General features: G+C 47.3%; 4 protein-coding genes across 6 annotated transcripts; 2 read left to right on the forward strand and 2 right to left on the reverse strand.

The window, feature by feature from the left end:
- The first annotated feature begins 293 nt into the window (after positions 1 to 293).
- On the forward strand, positions 294 to 2,277 carry LOC130533032 (glutathione S-transferase kappa 1-like). Its single transcript, XM_057046161.1, has 8 exons — positions 294 to 363; positions 602 to 697; positions 768 to 849; positions 1,073 to 1,201; positions 1,300 to 1,445; positions 1,516 to 1,632; positions 1,773 to 1,866; positions 1,962 to 2,277. Exons 2-8 carry the CDS (start codon positions 629 to 631, stop codon positions 2,009 to 2,011), a joined length of 687 nt encoding a protein of 228 aa, XP_056902141.1. The 5' UTR covers positions 294 to 363; positions 602 to 628; the 3' UTR covers positions 2,012 to 2,277.
- Positions 2,278 to 3,028: 751 nt separating this feature from the next.
- Positions 3,029 to 6,829, forward strand: styk1b (serine/threonine/tyrosine kinase 1b). 3 transcript variants are annotated; one of them, XM_057046049.1, is made up of 11 exons: positions 3,141 to 3,155; positions 3,247 to 3,439; positions 3,874 to 3,989; positions 4,063 to 4,233; positions 4,309 to 4,620; positions 4,699 to 4,880; positions 4,995 to 5,069; positions 5,443 to 5,651; positions 5,864 to 5,904; positions 5,992 to 6,088; positions 6,167 to 6,829. In XM_057046049.1, exons 3-11 carry the CDS (start codon positions 3,935 to 3,937, stop codon positions 6,357 to 6,359), a joined length of 1,335 nt encoding a protein of 444 aa, XP_056902029.1. In that variant the 5' UTR covers positions 3,141 to 3,155; positions 3,247 to 3,439; positions 3,874 to 3,934; the 3' UTR covers positions 6,360 to 6,829. The 3 variants fall into 3 exon arrangements, with proteins under 3 accessions (XP_056902030.1, XP_056902028.1, XP_056902029.1); XM_057046050.1 differs by having other exon boundaries at positions 3,029 to 3,439; positions 3,934 to 3,989; XM_057046048.1 differs by having other exon boundaries at positions 3,031 to 3,439.
- A 43-nt stretch (positions 6,830 to 6,872) lies between these two features.
- phc1 (polyhomeotic homolog 1) lies at positions 6,873 to 13,236 on the reverse strand. The gene is made up of 14 exons (XM_057045895.1): positions 13,083 to 13,236; positions 12,085 to 12,208; positions 11,672 to 11,782; positions 11,524 to 11,589; positions 11,294 to 11,437; positions 10,966 to 11,145; positions 10,120 to 10,875; positions 9,901 to 10,036; positions 9,625 to 9,803; positions 9,466 to 9,529; positions 9,297 to 9,384; positions 8,679 to 8,847; positions 8,362 to 8,590; positions 6,873 to 8,280 (listed from the first exon to the last, which is right to left on the reverse strand). Exons 2-14 carry the CDS (start codon positions 12,199 to 12,201, stop codon positions 8,129 to 8,131), a joined length of 2,391 nt encoding a protein of 796 aa, XP_056901875.1. The 5' UTR covers positions 12,202 to 12,208; positions 13,083 to 13,236; the 3' UTR covers positions 6,873 to 8,128.
- Positions 13,237 to 17,904: 4,668 nt separating this feature from the next.
- On the reverse strand, positions 17,905 to 22,158 carry LOC130533050 (cellular retinoic acid-binding protein 2-like). Its single transcript, XM_057046188.1, has 4 exons — positions 21,854 to 22,158; positions 19,191 to 19,369; positions 18,618 to 18,734; positions 17,905 to 18,345 (listed from the first exon to the last, which is right to left on the reverse strand). Exons 1-4 carry the CDS (start codon positions 21,933 to 21,935, stop codon positions 18,295 to 18,297), a joined length of 429 nt encoding a protein of 142 aa, XP_056902168.1. The 5' UTR covers positions 21,936 to 22,158; the 3' UTR covers positions 17,905 to 18,294.
- Positions 22,159 to 23,138: the final 980 nt, after the last annotated feature.

Below are 23,138 nucleotides of genomic sequence, written 5' to 3' on the forward strand. Positions count from 1 at the left end.
TTACATTACATACAAATTAATGCTACTATTCATGCTGACTGTGACTTTACTGTTTTTATCTATTGTGGTGCTATGACAATATAAGAATAGATTATTCCAAAACTACTCCAAGAAAACAATATATATCACATTACATTTATATTTTTTTAATGCGGTTTTAAACCCATTTTGTCAGCATTTAATTCATGACGTTACCATTCCAGTACACTAGGTGGCGGCATCCCCCTAATGAACGACTGCTTCCGTCTGTCAACAATAAAAGAAGAAGAACGCTGTTGCTAATTTCGTCCTGAAGGTGGCGCTATTGCGGCTGTTTTCTGTCGTCAGTTTATATTGTTTGCTGAACGTCTCATTCATCCGAAGGTAAAACGTTTCAAGCTAACTGTGATTTGAGTTTAAATCGATCATTTAGTGATCACATTCATTCAGTAATATCACTGCACTGCTAATAATGCAGTCATTTAACTAATCCTACTTTGTAAACGGTTCTGAGCCAGTTCTTGTGAACTTTGACACACATTGGCACTGGGAGGACACGTTCTCTGTATTATTTATTCATGCGACATTTATGATCCGACTGTTCACTTTACTTTTATTTAAGCATCCTGACGTCTGAGCGGAATCCGAGATGACATCCAAGAAAGTCATCGAGTTGTTCTACGACGTGGTGTCTCCGTACTCCTGGCTGGGCTTTGAGGTCTGTCCTGCTTTTCCACATTTAGGGGAATAAGAAGAAGCTTTAAGTTGTGTTCTGTTCATGTTTACAGGTCATGTGCCGTTACAGACACGTGTGGAACATAGAACTCAAACTGTGTCCTGCGTTCCTTGGTGGCGTCATGCAAGGATCAGGTGCAAAAACTTCAAAAATTAAATGCAGAACATGTGGCACCTAAATACAGTTTGGTTCCTGATTTACATGACCCATGCATTTATATATTGATAGAAATTGATCATCATATAATGGGAAAGAGGATGTTATGATCACTACAAAAGCATTTTAAATTTACTACTGTAAATGGATACTTTGCACCTGTAAGCTCTTGTACACCAGAACTTTTTCTTTATATTACAGGAAACAAGCCCCCTGGTGTGGTTCCAAACAAATTCATGTACATGACCAAGGACCTGAAGCGTGCAGCAGAGTATTTTGATGTTCCTTTGCAAGCTCCTGCTGATCCCTTTGAGGTCATGTTCAAAAAAGGTACATGAATCTGATCCAGTGAGATCAACTGACACGATCAGGTGTGGATCAGCAGGTCGGGGCTGCTGAAGCTACAATCTTTGGCTGTTTGCTCCCAGGCTCTCTGTCGGCGATGCGCTTTGTGACAGCGGTGCAAGAACAGGAGAAAGGAGGAGACAAGCTGGTGGAGCAGGTGTCCCGGGAGCTGTGGAGACGGATCTGGAGCGAGGACAAGGACATCACCGAAGCCGCATCGTTGGCGGAGGTGCCAACTGGTCCCGCCTGGTTCTGTTTGGAGAGGTTAATAAGTGAGGCTTTTCTGTTTGTGTGCCCAGGCAGCCAAGAAAGCGGGATTGTCTGACGGCGTGATCAAAGATGCGCTGGAGACGGCCGCCTCGAAGGAGATCAAAGACAAGCTGAAAGACGCCACACAGAAGGCTCTGGACTACGGGGTCAGTCGTCCAGCAACGTTGTTATCACACGCCAGGAAGGCCAGAAAGACGCTGAACCTCAGTTTCATACGTTATTACTTTAGGTGATTCTGTTGAACCTTTTAACTGGACTATTTTCTCGGGCTGTATAACCCTCGCAGGCCTTTGGCTTCCCCCTGTTGGTGTACCACCGGAACGGAAGCCCCGAGATCTTTTTTGGATCGGACAGATTTGAGCTGTTGGCTCACTGCATCGGTGAGGAGACGGAATCATTCATATTCTCTTTAACAACGGTACCATCTCCGTTTAAATTCATGGCGCATTTGGGCTGATTTGGTTCTGTCTTTCAGGGGAGAAGTGGTTGGGACCTCGGCCCAACACCTCAGCTGCCAAACTGTGACCAGGAAAAGAAATAATGTGAACGGGAATTCGCCGCCTTTAAACGCAAATTGTTGTGCCCCGTGAAACAACGCAGCCTTTGCCGTGTTCCAAAAAAGACCTAAAATACTGTAGGACTGGTAATATTGTGCCTATTACATTAATTTTGACTATTGAATAAATATCTAGCCTGTTTAATATTAGAATCATGCTGTCATGCAGTTTTATACATTGCTTAACATTGTTCTCAACTTTATTGACAAATAAAAGAGCAAGTGTGGGCTGTAACACCTTTGTCTCAACAGGTTTTTATCATACCTGCAAATCACATGCAAATAGTGTTACTCTGCATTTTAGTCTTTACGTGCTCACACTGATGGTACCAGACTGCATCTCTCATGTGGCATATTGCAGAGGACGGCATGTTAGCACTGAAATAGCATTAGCATTGAACTCAGAACAGCCAATTGTGAGATTTACATACACTATGTTGTACACTATGTTTATCATGACTTACTAATGTGATTGTAAGCGGATGAACATCAAAATATGCATAACAAATGCTGAATATTTGACAGTCTGAAGTTAATGGATGTTCACTTATCTAAAAAATGAATAATTATCTTATTCCTGCAGCAGAGTTCTGATATTTGGGTACTTTTCATCTCTGTTTTTAAGGGTTTTATATTTCATAACAAAGCCAACAGTTGATATTTAAAAAAAGGAAGTTATGAATTCTACTGTCTTGATACTTGACATGTAGTTTTAATTGTTTGTATTTAACACGCTTACAGTTAATTCAATTAAAAAGCTTCAGGAATAATTAGGAATGAGGGAATCGCCTCTATAGAAGTGCCTTTTCCCCTCCTGACTGAATACTTCAAGGCAGCAGATCCTGTCACACCAGTTCTACATGACTGTAACCAACAAAACAAAAGGACTAAAAATGACAAGGAGTGGCAGGACCAGTTTTCACCCACAAAGAGGAGGGAGGCAGGTCAGGTGACACGTCCACATTAAAGTTAAATATGGCCACAGCGCGATTAAAAGCCAGTCTAGACGAAGCAAGATGGTCACTGACTGCACCTGACGCGCACAAAAGCAGTTAAACCGAGGAGTAGATGCACAGAGAGGAAGGAGGTAAACGTGAGGGAAGAGGCTCAGAGGTGCGTGTGTGTGGGGTGTGTGTGTGTGTGTGAGGAGGGTGGAGTCAGGAAAACACTGCGGGTGGATAAACAGCAGCACATTGATCCCCAGAGCCTGACAGATCACCAGAGAGAAACCGACAATGGAGATGTGGAACAAACCCAACTGAAGCCGGACTCTATAATCCAGCTGTGAGGATGAAGTGTGAGAGGGTGTGAGAAAGGAAAAGATGCACTCGGAATAACAGGACCAGGATTCATATTTAGCTGTTAAATTCCTTTTCTTGAGCGTAAAACCCAGCGAGGTAAGGCTTTTACTCAGCCCGTCTTTTCTGTTTCACTGTTTAATTTACAGACCGGCAGCTCAGAGGCATCAATTATTCATTTAAAGTTTGACCGCGAAGGTTCACCCCTCAGGTGTGAAGTATACGTGGCCAAAAATGCAGATCAGCAGGTTGGAACCAGGGCAAAAAGAGTTTCCTGGCGTCACTTCCCCGTCGGCTTTCTGACGTACCGTCACACAGCTGAGCAAGACAAACATTAAAGACATATCTTTATGGGCTGAGCTGTGTTTAGGGCAGTTATTACGGGTCTGTATCAACACCTGAAGTTCCAGATCCCACATTTACTCACACACCTTCTGTGTGGAGTCCTGTTATTGTTGTTCCCAGCACAATAGGTGACGTGCGTCCCCTTATTCACGTCCTCTCTGTCTCTATTACCACGTACAAAAATACAGCTGCTGTTTTCCACATCGGACCGCGTGGACGCTGATCTCCTTCGGTCTTTTCCGTGACAGGATGTCTTCGTTATCCGAGGCGGACTACCGCTGCCAGCAGGGAGATACGATCTGTGGTAGGTCTCAATCAGGCGCCTCCAGGGTCGCCAGTAGAAAACAGGCCCAACAGCAACTGTGTCCGCTCCGCAGAGATCCGCGTGTACGAGCAGGAGGTCATCGTGGTGCCCGTCCTGCTGCTGGCCAGCTTCCTGGTCACCATCGTTTTCATCCTGCTGCTGCGCTTCTGCCCCGAAAAAGTCGACCGCATCCGACCAAAGGCCTCAAAGTCGCCCAACAGGAGGGTGCTGCACGGCATCGACCGTAAGCTGGAGGGAAACGCTCCAATCAGCCGCTCTCAGCGAGACAGGTGATGACCTGGCTTCTTTCTCTCCGCAGATCCACCCGGTATCAATGTCCTGGAGCACGAGAGCATCGCTCTGGACGTCCCCATGTCCTACGCCACCTTCCACCCTCCCGAGAATTACATCTCCAAAAACCTTGCGGCGGCGCCGGCCCCGGCCCCCCCACCACAGCCTCCCAGTTTCACTCCCATTGTGCAGCCCAGGGAGCTTCCTCGTCAGAGGCTTCCAGAATCCTTCAATCTGGTCAACCCCCTGCCCACCACCTTCTCCCTGCCCTCCGACTCCACCGTGTCTCTCTACAGGGCCCGTATGGACAACAGGAATGTGGTGCTGCGGGTTCTGAATGGTGCGAAGGCTACTTTAGCGGTTGTTTTTCATATCCCGCGGCGTTTGTAACGGTGCCGATCCGCTCTGCCTGTTCCAGACACGGCCAACGCCACCGAGAGACACAGCTTCCTGAACTTTGCATCCTTCTTGGCCCAGCTGGGTCCGCATCCCTTCCTGCCGGAACTCCTTGGCGTGGTGTCGCTCCGGGCTCCGTTGGTGACGGTCATGGAGGAGCTGGAGAACAGGGACCTGCTCAGCTTCCTGTGGCGATGCAGAGAGGTACCACCCGCCATCTGCCCGAGTTTTAAAGTCCAAATCACACGTCCACACATATAAAAGGGGGATTTATCCAACAAGTAAATATGATTTGTGTATTTTTGGGGCTTTTTGAAGGAAAATGTGACTCCACCGTGTGAGATGACGGAGAGGCGCATATTTACCATGGCCAAGCAGGTGGCCTCGGCACTGGTCAGTATATAAAACAACGTCTCCAACTGGTTCAGACCGCAGGTTTGAGTTTAAAATCCCTAAAAATGAACGAGAGAACACGCTGAGCAAAGGAGAGTTTGATTTGTTTTATTCATTTCTCGTCTGCTTGACCACTTTATCCCTTTCGGGGTCACGGGGCGGGTGCACATATGGGCAGAATTTACTCTTGGATGAGTCGCCATTTTATTTCAGGGCCCAAAGTCAGCATTTGTGGGTTCGGTACCTTGCTCAAGGGCACCCTTCCCTGCTACCAGAACACCTTCCATGTTTTCCCACTAATTACTAATCTCTCCTCCGTCGGTCCGGAGGAGGCGTGTTTAATCCCGACACCTGTCTCTCCGTCCACAATCAGGAGTTCCTTCACAGTAAAGGTCTGCTCCATGGGAACGTGCGCGCCCGCAACGTGCTGGTCAGCAGGGACTTCACAGCCAAGCTGTGGGGCCTGCATGGCGTTTACAGCAGGAAGGACCAGGGAGCCGCCAGGAGAGACGACCCCAGCATGAAGAAATGGCAAGCGCCCGAGATTTTAGCCAAGAGGCCCGCCGGTCCGAGCAGCGACATGTGAGCTTTAGCTTTAGAAAGGGTTGAACTCCTGAACAGATGCTTCTGCTAATGCTTGAACTCCTGAACAGATGCTTCTGCTAATGCTTGAACTCCTGAATAGATGCTTCTGCTAATGCTTGAACTCCTGAATAGATGCTTCTGCCAATGCTTGCAGACTATAATTTTGTTACTTTTTGCCTCTAATGAAAGACTCTTTTGTCTCCTTCCAGCTGGTCCTTTGGAATCTTACTGTTCGAAATGGCGTCATTAGGTAAGCACTCATCACTGAACAGAAATAAAACCGTTGCCATGACCACCACTGCTAAGAGAGGTCCGAACCTTTTCCTCTTCCGTCCAGGTGAAGCTCCGTTCGCAGAGATCCCAGCCAACGAGCTTCTGCAGTTCCACCAACGAGGGAAACCTCTGAAGAGGCCGTCTAACTGCTCCAACGCGCTGTGAGTACTCGTTTGTGTCTGAGGAAACGCTGTGGATGAACCAAAGGAGGCTCAAGTCTGGTCCCTCCTCCTCCTCAGGTACTCCTTCATCAAGAGCTGCTGCCAGTTCAAGGACCTGGATCGACCCTCCATGGTGGAGATGGGCCGCAAACTCCTCTCAGGGGAGAAGGGCGCCTCGGATAAAGCCATCAAGGCTTCGGAGAAGATGAGCATAGAGCAGTATCTGCTGGAGGCAGGTTACGGGGAAACCAACAGCTACACGGTTTTCTGAAGCGTACGTGCTTTCCTGTGCCAACGGAATAAAACCATTTAAATGCACTACTCTCCTCATCACACCCCAATGGTGCACTTTCACAGAACTGAGGTGCAATAAGATTGTACAAGACTCAGTTTGAGAGCTTTGGAAACACAAGTTATTTTATTACATTACGTATTATTCTGAAATGGCAGATTTATGCTGGATAAGTTATGGAGCCTCAGGAGACTTTTTATTGACCCAGTTTGTCTCTGGGGAGACGGAGACACAGCTGTACGTGTGAACCCTACTAATGCACAGACGCTTCACCGTGAACTTGTAGTTCCAAAATATGTGGGTTTACAATGAAAATGAATGATTCTTATTCCATGTGTCTGGTTATATTTCAGACTAATTTATGCAAATGAAGGAGCTGTGATGTATTTATGTATCTATGCTGTTTATATACGAGTCGGGAATTAAACAGATTTTTCTCTTTCTTCACATTTGTGAGTGGAGGTCATTGAGGTCAAAAGAAGACGCGTCCAGAAACAGGGACTTTTTTTATTGGAGTACTGCATAAACGTACACTCAGCCCTTTAGTGGAAACCACGTGGAATACCTATTCTCAGGTAGTGAGGTTGATTAAAGCTACTAAAACTATCATACTCGTGAAAAACAACTTCAATTATAGTAGAAAAAATAGTAAAGATACAAAACTAAAGGTTTCTTGAAATGGACTTGGGTTAAAGAGTGACCTTTGTTATAAGGAACTGGAATCAGCATTAATGGTTTAATAAGGACTAAGACACTGAAATATCCAAGACTCCTTTCACACATGCAGCGCACAGCAGGAGAATCTTTAGCTGCGTTCACACATGCTGAGAGACGTATATTTAAATCGCTCTCCTGGCGTGCATGTGTGGAACAAGCTTGACTTAACTAAAGTTGCAGCACCATTTAGAAATACAGCAAAAATGGATGAGGTTGAACCCAGCCGGCGACCAGTCTGAGCGAGCAGCAATGATCACTGCACGCTGGTATATTTGCAGTTTCATTGACGTATACTTACAGTATACAGGTATTTACAAAGGCCTCTACGTCCAGTTAGAGCCACAAGTGTTGGAACAGTGACTTTTAACCATTCTGTCTCTACACCACCGCAGTGGGTTTAAACTCAAACATTTAACAAGTGCAGAGGTTTCACAAAAATAGGACATTTCCAACCAACCCTTAGAGCCTTTAAGGACTTTTAAAAGCAAACAGACTTAATAGCCTCATTAAGCAGATTAGCCAAGTCATTTTCCAGAGGTGAGCAGAAACTGAAGGTTTGGAGACAAATTCCAAATTTGAGCTTCAGAAGTGACCTAAAATAACCTTAAATAAGCCTCCTGGTATTAAAAACTGTGGTTACCTTTAAAGTGAATGCAATACGTTTGTGAAACCGCCGAGACTGAAGCGGCAACTCTGCACTTGGATCAAATCTTGGTGTTTTTCATCCCCTGAGGTGGTGTAGAAAAAAAAAGTTCCTGTCCAAGTACGACGGGACCCAACTCTGAAGTAACGGATGAAAAACTTGATAAACACTACTGGCACTTCTGGCTGTTCACCCACCCAGGACTGTGCACGTACGGGCTCTTTCCCACATTCAACATCCACAATGTAAACTACTGACCTCCGTGTCTCCTCTTTGTTTTTTAACATTCTCACAGAGACTAATCAGTCTCCTCTCAATAAGACGAGCAGGTCCAGACGTTCCCTCGGGGACCGAAACCTCCCCCGTTCCTTTGGGAGCTTTGTTGGCGTCACTCGCGCAAAGTGTTGATCGAGGCACAGATCTTGAGGGCGGGACCCAGTTTGATGTTCATGGTGGAGATGAGATGCTCCTCTCGCAGCAGCAGCAGCGCCTGCCCGTCGATTTCCTGCGACAAGAACTGAGCCGCCAACTCCTCGCAGCCTGAACACAAACGCGGGCGGGTCGACTTCAGACGAAGGTGAGAGAGAGACGGTGGACCTCCACACGGGAACGCCGACTTACCTTGAAGCGAGGAGATGAACCTGCAGACTTCTTCCACGCTCCACTGGGCAGGAGTCGCTGAGAGGAAGCTTGACCCCTCTATTTGGTTACAAGGAGCCGGGCTGTCAGGAGGAGCACCTTGCCCGGGTTTCGAGCAGGAGAGCGAAGAGCTTGGGGACAACGAAGAAGAATCCTCCTCCTCTTCGCCGTCGCTGGATACGTCCTCCGAGCGGCTGGACTCAGAGTTAGACTGCACAGATACAGAAGAAACTACGTGGTGACAAGGCAAAAAACAAACAATTGGTGGTCCAACCCCATAATTGCTGATGCTTTCATACCTTGACCAGTAGATGCCTGCCTGAGATCTTATTAGAAGCGTTACTGGAACTCCGGCGAGGGGGGCCGCGTCGTTTGCCGGTGCTCTCGGCGGGGGCGGGGGGCGTGGCAGCGGCTGCCGCAGTTCTGCCTCTGCTGCTCTTGAAGTGTTGGCTGCAGCTGACATTGTACCTGCGAGACAGGAACAAGTTGAATGTCCCGATGCAATAAAAGCTCGTCTTTTCTCCGTCTCTGTCGGTGGAAGTTGCCTGGAAACAGCAGCGATGGAGGCGCTGGCCGGTGGAGGGACTCGATTAAACGATACCTCAGTTTGAGCTGAACTTGCCTGGTCGTCCGCACACATCTGTGTCAGCCATTGTTTGCATTTCTCCTCATCTGCTCATACTATCATCAAGCTTTTAAGTGAGTGTAAACACCAACTTTGGTGATGTTGTCCTGTATTTACTGTGTTAATGGGGATTTTTGTGGAGGCAAGTCAGATCTTAGGTTTCCATTGGTTTAGAAACCCTGCCTGGGTAAATAAGGGCACCTCCATGATGTGAATGACAGTAAATCAGATTGTATACAGGCGTACGGTCGTCTGTCGTCCTCACCGTGCAGTGTTTTAGAGTGAAGCTTACCTCTTTGCACAAGTATTGGAGCAGAACCGTTTTGATCCTCTGAACTGGCTGGCTGGGGCGAGGTTCCCACAATATTCACACTTTAACACTGGATTAAATAAAAGAAAGAGAACATATTACAGGCATGATCCACATGTCGTCATGCAACCACACTTGTTTCAATGCTCACACGCAGGTCCGTTTTCCGAGCGACCGGCGAGGGCAAAATCTCTGTCTTTGAGGAGACCAGCAACCTGTCTCGTCAAAAACATAAGAAAAAAAGTTGAAAGGAACCGTTTGTGGGATTTATTTCACTCCATCCCAAGTCAACCGTCCTCAGGACACTCACAGGGAAGGGCTCGGCCCCCTCTTGGATCACAAAACCCTCGATCAGGTGAGTAAGGACTTGAGGTTTGACCACAGCCTGAGGAACGGGCGCTCTGTCTTTGTCGCCCAGGCCAACTCTCGACAAGGGGGGAGGCAAGGACAAGGTAGGAGGAGACGGGAAGGCAGCTGCTGCAGAATGGGCTGCGGAGGACCGATGGGGAACGAGACAATGAAATAAGACGAATTACAAACCCCTGCTGTGACTAATGCTTGATTCGGGGACAGAAAATCGACAAACCTGACTCCTTTGTAGGGGCAGGAGACAAAGGAGGAGCAGAATCTTCCATTGGTGCAGACTCTGAGGACTCTGTTGCCATCTCATTCGCTGGGTCGCCGTCAGACTTTCTCTTCAAAGAGCCGATAGCCGGTTTTATCTAATGGTCAATGTGAGGAAGAGACAAAAAAAGCTTATTTTATTCCGGTTTATCCATCAAAGACCCCTTTATTGGTCACTTACCGTAGTGTTGGTGTTGGCAACTGCATTAACATTCGCGCTGGTTGTACCATCCTGACCTGTGCCTCCTCGTACCTGCGCCAGGGCCACGGCCTGCGCTGCTAATCCCTGCCTCGCTCCCACAAGCTGCACTGGAATGTGAGGAGCGTTGTGTCCGGCAGATGCGGCCTGGGCGTTGCTGGGTGGCGCTGGGAGGATGGGAGTTGGGTGTCGGGGGGGAATCTGTGCAGGTAAACGGTGACCCTGGGCTGTCTTGGGCTGGATGGGCACAGGGCCTTTGTCCGCCGCAGCGCTGGCTTGCTGCAAGGGTTGCACCACCAGAGTCTGCGTGTTAATGTTGGCTTTCGTGGTCACCGGGCCGATGGAGTATCCCTGGGTAGTGGTGGGAACGTTTGAGGTGGGCACCAGGATCACAGGCGCAGCGGAGGAGGACAGCAGGAGCTGGGAGAGCGGGAGTGCTGGAGAGGAGTTGGAGGAAGGAGCTACAGAAGCAGCCGGAGTAACGCTAATGGGAGCCTGGTTTCCAGTCTTTACCGCCATGGTGCTGCCAGTGGACTGCTGGGTAAAGTTACTTTTGGCCACTTGCTGTTGCCGCTGTGGCTGCACCTGTTGTTGCTGGGATGTCTGATTGAAAGCCTGCTGCTGTTGCTGTAGATGCTGCTGCTGACCAAGAGGAAAGCTGGTGGCATCTTTTCTCTCTGGAAACTCAGATTTCACTGCAACCGCTCTGGGGGCACAGTGCAGGGCCAGATTCTGCACCTGATGGGTCAAGATAACAGGAGCGTGTTGGGCTGTCTAATTTATACATATAGCAATTATAACATACTCTGAAAGGTAGCGGTTTGAGACCTGGTCGTTGTCAGACTGCGTGTTTGGTGAAGCAACTTCATGCTGCTGCTGCTGCTGCTGCTGTTGTGGCTGTTGCTGATGGGGCTGTGTCTGAGCCACTGTTGCTACGGTGGCTGTTGCCGTACCGCCGGGCATGAAGATGAGCTGAGAGGCAAGAGGAGCTCGGAGAGAGCGGTTGACCTGTGTAGAGCAGAGTCGATGACTTATAGGAGGACCTAACCACACCTTTTATTTAGCACAAAAATCTTCACATGAAAATGTTGCCTAATAAAAAAAACCCCAATAAGCTCCAAAAAAGAGAAAGCATTTCCTTCCCTCCAACACTCACTCTTAGATACATCTGACCCTGGCCCGCAGAGTTTCCACCCAGCAGCACCGACTGATTGAGAGCTGTGGTCGTTGCAGAGGTTGCTGGGCCGTGGGGACGGGGGCTCGTCATGGTGCCTCCAGCAGAAGTGGTGCTTAGGTTGACCTGTGCAGAGGAGGAAATTGATTCCATTTTAATAAAACTTTTATTAAATACAGCTCTCTATTTAAATAAAAATACAAAGAACTTACAGTAGTTGCTGCCTGGGGGTTGCTGTTGCTTGCTGTAGAAGACTGCCGACTGGCTGCCAGCGTGGCCTTGAAAGGAGAAAATGAAGTCGTTGGTGGGAGAAGGACTTATCTGGGGTTTGACTTTGCTTTTACATTATTTCATTGTTACCTGTTGCACAGCAGCCAAGTTTTGGAGTTGGGCATTGCTGATTTGCTGCTGCAGCATGAGCTGTTGGAAGTACTGGGCTGCATTCGGCTGTCTTTGTAGCGCCTGGAGAGCCTAGACAATCACAAGAAAGACCAGTCAAATTCATTTTTACATGCTGGTAGTCACAGTAAAATGGTTGACAGTGTCGTTAATTTAATTGTTTTATTGAGCTTCCTGTCTCTTTGTTGTAATCACTGTTGTGGCTTAATGGTGAGCTTCTGTTTGTGTCATTTGAAACTCCAACTGTTGTCGACTGTTTTGGCCATAAAACGACTGAATCAAGGATAGTAGATCAGATCTATCACTGTTCTTTAAAAGGTAGATGACATATGATTTCAAAGGCACTGAACCAACAATTCAATAACCACACCCACCTGTACAGCTTGTCTCTCATAGAGAGACATGTGTGCTATTTGGGGCGCCCGAGAGTTTCCACTCGTCTGAGAAGTTCCATTAGTAGTGCCTGTGTTTTGTTCGTCGCCAGCGTCCATATCAGTTCTGCAACAGACAAAAATAACACCTTAAGAAATTGCTGCTGATACACAATGCTGCTGGGAACATAATCAATAACCGCCAGCTCAGAAACAATCTGAACAATGGTAGATTTTATTTACATGGGCAAACTACACTTTATTTTAATAGGTTTAAGCAGTATAGGAAGCAGTTTAATGACAGGAGTATGTGCAGAACTGGAGCAGTTGTGACTGCTGAGTGTCTCCCATCCAACACAATAAAATATTTTAATGCACCTTTAATGTATTCATTCATTAAATGCATAAGAAATGGCCACAGCCAATGTTTTCGTTTAATTAAAAGGGAAGACAGCATTTAGGGAAAGTCTTCTAAATGAAATGTGTTTAAAATGTTGAGTTTAGAATGGAAACGGCTACAGATTGAAACAGCCCACGACTTGAATTCACTTTTTAACAAAGACTACATTTGAGCTTTGCTTTTTTTTTAAGTTAATACGCGTGGTGTTTAGTATCTCTGCAGTGTTTTTACAATCAAACAAGGTGCCAGTATGATAGATGAATGGAAGAGAAAGAACAACATGGAGGAAAGCTCAGAATACCAAGAGAGAGACTAGCTGGTTGTTCTAATTGTCTCCTCGTTAACAAACCCAGCTATAGGCAAGTCTGATTTCCACGAAAAGAAAAAAGTTAGTTTTGAATTCATAAGTGCCTTGCAGGAAAAATGCAGAGGCTTTCTGTTTGCAGCGAACATCAAAAGGAACGTGACAAGAACGTTTGCACCGTTTGGTAAAGAAATATAGGCTAGCTTACTAGCAATGTTAGCTGTTTACTCCAGGCTTTTTACAAGTTGACAATCAACAAGTCACCGCTTTATTTTGGATTAAATGCCGTGAGTTTACCTGTCCTTGGCCCTTGCTTAAATGCAGACTGATCAGACGCTTTCCATCGATCTCAGGTTTGGCTACAAATACGAATATTTTGCCTCCATCAAAGCCCCGCCCCTTAACGACGCCTTTTCTTCTTCTTTGTGTTTGTTCTTTTTTCGCTCGCTCTGCTTCCTCTGCAGTTTTGGTGTTTAGTGGTAATTAACGTTTGGTGCGTTGGCGCCACCAACAGGCCTGGAAGCGAATGGCCAGCATTTAGAACTACGGCCGTCATTTCTTTTCGGGCATTTGAAGACCCAGTTTGTGACCACTCGTTTTAGGTACCATATCTTCTCCTAAAATGCTATTTCGCAAATCTTTATTTAGCATGTTGAACATTTCACATTTCCATTGAAATTTAATCCATGGTGCACATCACATGTTTAATAACGTCACTGCATAAATTCTCGATCTATAATGCCTGGGAATTATCTGAGAATGAAAGCTCAAAAAATAATTTTCCAATTATCTCAATCGTATTACTTGCTTTACCTTTAGGTTGCAGGATGTAAAAACGTCTGAATGCTGTACAGGTTTCAAAAATAAGTGTTTTTGTGACGGTGCCTCGTTTATTTATTTACCAATTCCACCTGTTACCACTGGGTGTCGCTGTTTCAACAGTTATCGCCTCGCCGCTGCTCAACGGCCTGACAGATACAATGATGACAGTTCTGCATTAGACTCCACACATTTGTAAGAAAGAATGGATTATTTTTAAGCACCAGGAGTAGAGATTAAAGTGGCTTTGGCAAGGAAAGGCGACAAGTGGAAATGAGAAGAACCTCATTAACTTAGATTTATGATTGTGCTGGAAGATAAGATCATTATAAGTGGATATTAACCTCAGACACTCAGTCATTTATCTTGCATTTACAGCCCCATTGACATTGGTCTTCATCAGTGTCCTTGTTGTTGCTACCTTTCCCCACTTTTGCAGTATATTTTCTCCTTTTTTCTCCTCTCTCAAGGATCTTATCTGCTCTCCTGATATTAAAGATTCTGAAATTAGTGAAAATGTGGATTTAATTACTCCAGACTGATTTACATCATGACACCAAGCAGCAGAAAAGAATGTTAAAAGTCACTTTTATGTCAGTATTTACATTGACGAGAAAGAGAAAAAACCTGCCCCATCACAGGGCTCAAACCCACAACCCTGAGAGTCTCATGCTCTACTGACTAAGGTTGCTGGAAATCTGGTTGCTGACCAAGTAGTGGTTGACCAGTGACGCAGGCATCCACATTTCAAACACTTGTGTTGAAGAACGTTTCCTCTTGTGTCTGTTGACAGTTATACTCGTTATCGCTCTCATTGACCTTATCAATTAAATGATAAAGTTGTGAGTGATGGTCTGCCTGTGCTAACCCTACAGATGAAGCCTTTACCAGCTGTTTCAGCTCCCCAGTATCAACCGCGTGTGATCTCCGGTTGGGAACAGACGCCCTGATAACAGACGGTGCCAGATCACACCAGGTAACGCCCACCAGAGGCCTTTATGTGACCCCTTTCAAAAATCTGTAGATAAATTCTTCACCTATAGATCAATAAACACTTCCTAAAAAAATCTAACTGCGTCGCCATTGGGAAGATGCATGTGAGGGGCGACTGTGGTTTGGCGGACACCTACCAGGTTAATCAGTCATTTTAAAGGGACTCAGAGTGAGTCCTGTTTCATCTTTCAGAGAAAATAACCAGACCACTAAGATAAGACAAAAAGGAGATAGCATTGCCAGGATGGAGGACCGAGTAGCAAAAGTTTCAACCCTCTTCATTATACGGTCTTTACTTTCCATAAAAGTGGATCCGAGGTGATCTAGAGATGCGTCGATACGCCAGCATTATGAGCAAATAACTAAATATTCATCCTTGCATGATAATGAGTCACAACATTCCTTTTCCTTTGCCAGGATTGTTATGGGGGGAAATGGTTAACGAAATTGTGCCCAGCGAGAGAAGAAATGTCTGTCTGTCTTCAATCTGAGCACCGGGCTCGTTCATCCACGCTGAGGATCCTTGGCAACGGTGGCATCACTAAACAAAAGCAGCCAGATCAGGATATTGCTTCTGTCGAGACAAAGACGAGCAAGAACATTCTGGAGCAGAGGTTAGAGGAGGAAATAAGCTGAAAATGAATTCCTGGAGGCAGATTCAGCTGTGGAAACACTGTTGGTGCATCAGATATCAATTAGATAAACACTTATCCTGAGAAACCTGCCGAACAATGGCTACAAGCCGAGGCCTCGTTCTCTCCCTCTCTCTGGCTTTCTCACCGCGCGTGTGCACGTGTGTGTACAGAACAGCCGATCAGTCAGTAACGTCCGAGGGGCCTTCCAGTCGTCTCGTTCCACTTGCGTCCAAAGTTTTAATTAAAAACCATGGCGGCGCTTTCATGATTGGGTCCTAACAAGGTATGCCCTACTTTATCAGGCCAAAGGTCACCATCAGAGTCTGTAATCCAGATTTTTATGACATTCTTGGTTTGTACAAAGCCTTCATTCAGCGCGCCTCCGGTCTACAGTAAGACCCCTGTTCCAGATGATGAATCTCAGGGAAGACCAATGATGTCGAGTTGAGAGATTCTCTCCGCTGGGACGACAGTTTGCCTGAGGAAAATACGCCAACAAATCTCTTTTGACTTTCGTACAGCATCATTTTGGGGTTTTTTTTTCAGTCTGTGGTGATTTACGTGTTTATGTTTGGGTAAAAGAGGAGAAATTCAAGTTCATCATCCTCTGGGAATGAACCATACCGGTCGAGCATGTGTGCATGCGTGTGTGTGTGTGTGTGTGTGTGTGTGTGTGTGTGTGTGTGTGTGTGTGTGTGTGTGTGTGTTTGGTATGCCTTCATGTGTACTATTCTTGACCAGGGTTTCACCAGAGGCCTCTGACGTTCCTGGGTGGTCCGACTGCTTTTGCCACAGTAGATGGGGGCACTTCCCGTGGGTTGTGAGGGTCGGAGATGTGCACATTGGCCTGTGCAGGCCGGCACCTCTGGAGGATGTTTAATGACACCCACCTGTCATCTCACTGTCACTCCAAGAATTCGACTGTTTGTGCAATCGGGACGACCCTGAAAATATGGCTCTCGTCAAGCTGTCTCCCTCCGCCGCCCCTGACCTGCTGCGTGGTAATATTACCCCGACCAGACCGCAAATCACCCATTCTGACTCCTGCGATAGACACCCGAGTACACTTTTGCCCGCACATAAGTCATCTGTCAAGCGTCGGCGTGGCTGTGCGGCGTCCCCGGGGGGCGCACAAACCCAGCCGTTCGCACACAAGCCCGACTTTTAGCTCGTTAGACGTGTTAAAAAGGTTTTAGAGCTCCAATTAATTCTGATGGATGAAGTGCAGTCAGGATGCCATGCAGCCGTATGTGTGTGTGTGTGTGTGTGTGTGTGTGTGTGGTGTGTGGTGTGTGTGTGTGTGTGTGTGTGTGTGTGTGTCGGGGGGATCCCAAGCAGCTTCTCCTGGTCCTTGTTGCACTCTCAACAACCTGTGGGGACAGGATGTTGCTTTTCAGAGCTTCTTGTGATTTTTTTTTTTCTGTGCACACTGGGTTGTTTGGCTGTTCACCTTTTGGTGAGCTGTGACAGTGTTTTATGAGCTGCACGTACGGTGTGAGTGTCTGGTGGTATGTGTGAAGAGTTCTGAGAATGTGTGTTTTTAGTCTGGTGTGTGTGTGTGTGTGTGTGTGTGTGTGTGTGTGTGTATGTGTGTGTGTGCATCTGTACGTTTTTTTTTTTTTTTTTATGAGGGTCCGGTGCAGACCCGGGGCGTTTTTGAAGGGGGCCAGACAGCTGTCTTTTACTGCCCCAGGGGGTAATAAACCGTGAGGGAGGGAAAGTTATTTAGCCCTTTTATTAGGGAAGAAAAGAAAGGTGGAGGCGCTATTGAGGTCAAACTGTTATTCCGCACAGCTGCAGGACAAAAGGAGAGGCATGAAATCATGAAGTACCTGAAAGAATCCATCTCTTCTGGGTTTGTAACTGTTGGACGGTGGCGTGCGACCCAGGCTCATCCGTCTTCCCCATCAGGCCTTTTTTCCTTCCTCTCCTCTCTTGTTAAGCACATCTGCTGTCAATCAACTGGAACCTGCAATTCTGTGACTGGCATTTCCTGCTGTGGAGGACACGCCCCCGCATGATGATTGGTCCGTTATCCGCAGCCCAAGACGACCTTTGTTTTTCTTATCACCCTTTTAGTTGCCCTGACAACAGATATTCCACAACTCAACAAGTTTAGGAGACAATGCCAGAACCACTCTCATGTCACAGCTAGTCAAATTTGTTGCCTTAGCACTTTAAAAGGAAGAACTTATATGTATTTGTACGAGGAGATAACGGAAATAAACATCTGTGCCACCTTGTATATATTTTTAATGTGTTTTAGAACATTAAAAAACCTATAACTATTAACTTTGTGTGTTTTTCTTACTTAAAAAAGGAAACATGTCTTCTTTTCTAAACCTTGCAGACTTTGAATTTAAATAAAGGGCACATTAAAGGGAAAAACCCCTGATGTAGCAGTCGCTCTGCTGCTGCCAGGGCCAGAAAAAGCTGCAGGATGAGCAGATCCACACGGCTGAAGCGGAGAAGCAGAGGGAAAATCTCAAATGGAAACCTTTTTCCAGGAAACGTAATTATTATTATCCCAGACAGCTGACAAAAAGACTGAAATAAGGCTGAGCCCTTTATGCAGACATGTTCTACAGCTATACACACAAACTACCACAGGCATTAGTCAAATCCTTTATTGGTCCTACATTTGTTCAGGAAAGAAGAGCCGAGGTCCAAACTCAGGGAACATCGAACTTTATTGTTTTTAATAGAACATTTTGTTTCCTGTGTTCATATTTCATATAAAAGAGACACAAAGCAGTCTTGTATCAAACGTCTGGCGTAGTAATAAATATAAAATGGCGTAGGTTGTGATAGAAAATGGGTGGGCGTGGCTAAGAGAAGGGTGGAGCCAGGTGGTTCAGACAGGAAATGCCTGGACGCAAATGCAACAAGCAGTAATTCAATAACAAAAATCTACATATAAAAAGGACTGATGGAGGCGTGAGACCGTCACATGATGCAGAGATGTAGATGGTGCTGAGTGGAGCTAAAGGAAGTACTGGAATAAACACCGAGGCTGCAGCGCCGCAGGAGAGAGCGATGCTAAAGTGCAGGAGTGCTCCGGCTCATTGCCGCTCGTAGACTCTGGTGCACACCACGTCGTCGGCTCGCATCGTCTGGAAAGAGGAGAGTCGCTGTTAGCGTGGCAACAATGTCATCATTCCTGTGCAATCATTCTGGGAATGATGAATACAGTATTTTAGAGGATTTTAACCTGCTAAGGTCAGAATTGGTCAATGATGTCATCTCCTGCTGTGTGCGTCTGGGTCATGTGACCTGAGTTAACTAGTGGTTAAGTGCATTGAGGCCATAAATCCCTATCTGAGCTCTATAATTAGTGTGATCTCGGTCAGCTTTTCTTGCTCGGTGGTTCGTTTGTGTGCTTTACCAGGATCAGCTGGCCGTCATTGGTGAGCTCCCTGGTCCAGGAAGTCTTAGGTCCTTCTCCCTTCAGCAAAGTCTGATCACAGCTAATCTTGCTGTCGGTTTCCCAACGCGGAAAACTCTGAAATTAGAGAACATCCCCTTCACTGCTGGGCTTTTTGTCTGGTGGATGCCAAAGACAAGAAAGGTGGAGCCGGCTGACCCCAAAACTTTGGATGATCTGATGGATTGGAACAGTGTTTGGTTGCTTGTGTTTGCCTTGGAGACGGCCGAGCAGAGGCAATTTAGGGAAAAATGGGGAAAGTATGAGGGAGAATTCGGGAGGGGCAGAGGGCAGGAAAGGGCAACAAATGGGAACGGAGGGAAGACGGGAAGTCGAGAGAGGGTGTGAGGAGTGTGAAGGAGCGTATTGTAGCATGATAGGCCTTTAGAGACCAGGGGAGTGGTAAAGATATACAATCAGGCCACATAGGATGAAAGCCAGATTAAATAGATTGATGTAATCTGCATGTTTTTGTGTGCATGCATGTGTAGAGAACACAAGCCTCCGTGTGTGTGCGTGCGTGCGTGTGCGTACTGTGCAAGGACGTCCGTCCACCGTGGCCTCGTTAAACTCTTGTCCCACAGTGAAGGTGATGTGGGTGGTGCGCACGGTTGTGGAGGTTTTAATGGACAGGGTCTCCCCATCCTGCGTGATCTCCACCAGCGGCTTGGACGCCGCCTTCACTGCGATCACGCGCATCATCACGTTCACGCCTTCAACCAAACAGGTGAGAGAGGAGACAGACAACAGACATTTCTGGTTTGCTCTCTGTGAGAAACTGGGGAAATCAGGTCAGTTTTGAATCATTCAACGCTGGAACAGAACGTGGGCGGCAGCCTGAGCACCACAGCAGCTCCGTGCCAGAGAAAACAGTTAGGTCACGTGATGAGCGCGCACATTTGCCCTCAGCTTCACCCCGACGCTCCTGCAACACAATCAGCTTTCTTATTCTCCTCCTAGCAGTGAGATAGACTCTTAAATATGTTTCTCTGCTGCGCGACACAGCGCTGGAAACGACAGGGGACGAGGATGAGCCCGGGAGCGCCAGAGGGTCCGCGGGTCCGCGGGTGGTGCGTGGAGAGCGCGCTCCAAGCGCGAGGGGAGGTGTGTGCGAGCCCCTCAGTGTGTGTCTGCTCTCGAGTTGGATTTCGCACTTCTCACCTCTTGCACATTCCCACCTGTCACCAAGAGTAAATATATACACGCACTGAAATGCACAGTCACTCGGAGCGAGCTGGGGGCGTCCAGGCCGCGCTGGGTTGGACAACGCGCACGCAGCCGGCGCATAAAATGGAGCTCTCACAACATGACGTTGCAGGGAAAATCCCCGGGTTCGCATTCTTATAATACCCGTTTGAAGCGCTGCTTATTAAAGAAAAACATTTTAATAAAGCAATTTGAACCCTGCATGAAATTTAAATGGTATTTTCTGTGAGGGATATTTTTGGTAACAGCTGGGAGGTTTTTCTCCACGGGGTCCGCGGAGTGCCCGTCAGTGCCCGTGCGCGTCAACGCACAGCTACAGTTGGAGTTGCAGTTATAATAGAATGATGTGTGTGACAACAATTGCCCTGCGCCTGGTAGATTAGAGCAATTTGCAGTGAGATTCAGCCGAATCCCGCCACAAAAATGCGATTATCATCCAGGAGGTTAAACTACAAAGATGCCAGTTATTGTTACCCATCAAGGTTTGTTTAGAGCATCGCATAAAACCGGGAATTAAATCATTTTTTCCTTTCGCTGCATCATGCAGTAATGAAAGGCAGCACGCGAGCCACCTCTAGTGGTGGGATTCAGTAATGCAAGGAGCTCTGCCTCCATTCTGTTGATTATGGTTTTCCACAGATTTTCCTTTTTGCTTAGAAAAATGTTAAAGATGCATCTTATATTTCCAATCAGATTATCTATTCATTCGATTTTATTATTTCCTTGGTAAACATTAAAAAAACAAACAAAAGCCCCTCCGTTTATTTTTTCCTATAATGTGGACGTGTTTTCATCACCCGTATTTTGTCATGCAGAACATATAGGAGCCTACAGCCCTGTAAGTCAGGCGGCCACAGATTCCAGCTGTTAACTCTTAAAAAGCAGATTTTAAAAGTTATTGGTCTTAAAAGAAGCAAACACATAAAAACACGAAATTCCAACAGAAAACAGAAGAGCAGATGTGAGTCTGCGGACCATCAGAGAAGCCCAGAGGTGCACGTCTGAGGGCAGACCGGAATCCCTAAATTCATTAGAAATGGTCACACGAGGAACCACACTTAGGGAGACAGACAGAAGGTCAGGGTCAGAGGTCAAAAAGCAAAGGGCAGAGGAAGCATTTGGTACACGGAGGGATGCTGGAATAGGACAGGACAGGAAGAGAGGATGGAGGGAAGCGCACGGCTGGGCTTTGGCTCTCTATGAAACTATTGGTTGTGCTGTTGTGTTAACGTGTGTGAGTGTGTGTGTGTGGGGGGGGGGTGGGGGGGGGTCTGTATTCTTATAATGTGATGGAAGTTTTAGACATGCATTCTCTTCTGATGGTAACTTTTTAGTAAAGACTGAACACGCTCTCTTTCTCTCTCTCGCCCTCTCTCTCTCTCTCTCTCTCTCTCACACACACACACACCACACACACACACACACACAAAGAGAGACAGGCGAGCAAAATGAGATAAAACTGTTAAATTTGAGAGGCAGGTGTTTGTCATGTTCCATGATTGTCAAATGCGACTGTACTGCACCACATAATGCCATAACGGTTTTTGTCCACACACACACACACACACACACACACACACACACACACACACACACACACACACACACACACACACACACACAGACTCAGACACAGACAGATGTGCTGCCTGTTGTCTCTATTGTGTTCGGAGATACAGAGAAGGGGGGGAAAGGGGTGCGGTGCTGGCTGGGGGCCAAGACCTGAATTTTGGGTTCTGCGGAATCACAAAGACCCCCTGCCCATGTGGTATAGACGGCGATCGCCGCTGGTCCGCGGGCACAGCGGAGCCTTTGACCTATAATGTGCTGAGAAAGCTACAGTTTGAGCTGACACGTCGGATCTGTGTCATTACACACAAATAAAAGCTTCACACGGAACCACTGTGGCGCAGCACAACAGTCAGCGTCCCAACCGACAGGGACTTGGGCCCATTTCTTTAATTTATTACCATTTTTTTTGTCTCACTTACCTAACTTTTTTAGGAGTTCGTCGAAGTTTTCCGAACTCTTCATCTCCCAAGTTCCGGCGAAATTAGGGACTTTTCTCTCCATGGCAGGTTTTAATGTTGCGGAATAAAGTGGGCGAGCTGTCAGGTCCCAACGTGCACGGGCGCGTCGCTCTCTCCCAGGAATCAGCTCTCCGTGACGGATGGCTCAAAGCAAATCTTACACCTCTGTACTCCAGGGGATGACTGACGGACTGTCAATGCGCGCTCTCCTCTTATCTCGCCGCTGTGCCAGAGCGCGTCGGGGGCGTCTGCGCTCCGAATGAATGGGACATGCGTGTGGACACACCCCGCACGCCGGCAGCCTGCGGCACATTCTACCGTCCCTCATTCTGGCCACGCCCCGTGGCACCATGTCAGAATCACAATCAAGTTTACTGCCATCTGAGGGAGCAGGTTTAAATAAAAAAGAATTAGAACTCGGGGACCTTTTATGGCTCACGCCGTGGCGCGTAAAGTCTTCCTGCAGCGCATTTGACTGATTTTGCAGCCGCTTAATTGCTGATGCAGGGATGATGTTAGATGTGATTACAGAGCAGGTTTCCCAAATTGAGAGAGCGAGAGGGGGAGAGGGAGGGAGGGTTGTGAGGTGAAGAGAGAGCGGCATATAGGCCAAGTTCACCAGCAGCCTCTTGTGTCATAAAAATAAAAGCGGTGGTAATGGGATACAGCTTCTGGCCTCTAACGGTGGGTATCCATTTAACCGGGTCTGGGGGGGCAGCAGGGGGGGTTGAACCCGTGAGAGAGGGGCAGGAGATTAAAATAAGAGGTGGGATCTGCGCAGGTTGGCCTCCTGCTGCTCGGAAGGAAGAAAGGGGAGAAGGGGGGCGTCGTGGCAGGGTCAGGGGCCCGCGGGGTCGGAGGTAGCTGCCAAGAGCAAGCACGCAAACACCCAGTGTGCGTGCGCACGCACACGCCAATGATGGATAACAGCGGGACAAAGCCGCCAACGACTATTGACTCTTGATGGATGATCCCATCCGCTACCCTCCACGGTGAATTAGCGCGAGGTAAACCGGGAAAGCCCTCATCTATGTGGGGGCCGCCCGACAGAGCTGCAGCCTGGAGATGCGCGTTTACGCACAGGCGCGCACACACACAGCCTCACCGGGCCACACACCAAGTCCGCGGTTCAGCAGCAGCCATTCGGAATCCATGCTGGACCTTCATTTTCCACCCAGCATCCCATCATATGTCTGTAAATGTAGCTTTCATTGATAGAAAAGACAGGAGAGTTTTATCGGCATCA

The sequence above is a fragment of the Takifugu flavidus genome, chromosome 10 (assembly GCF_003711565.1).
Source record: "Takifugu flavidus isolate HTHZ2018 chromosome 10, ASM371156v2, whole genome shotgun sequence".
Taxonomy (NCBI): domain Eukaryota; kingdom Metazoa; phylum Chordata; class Actinopteri; order Tetraodontiformes; family Tetraodontidae; genus Takifugu; species Takifugu flavidus.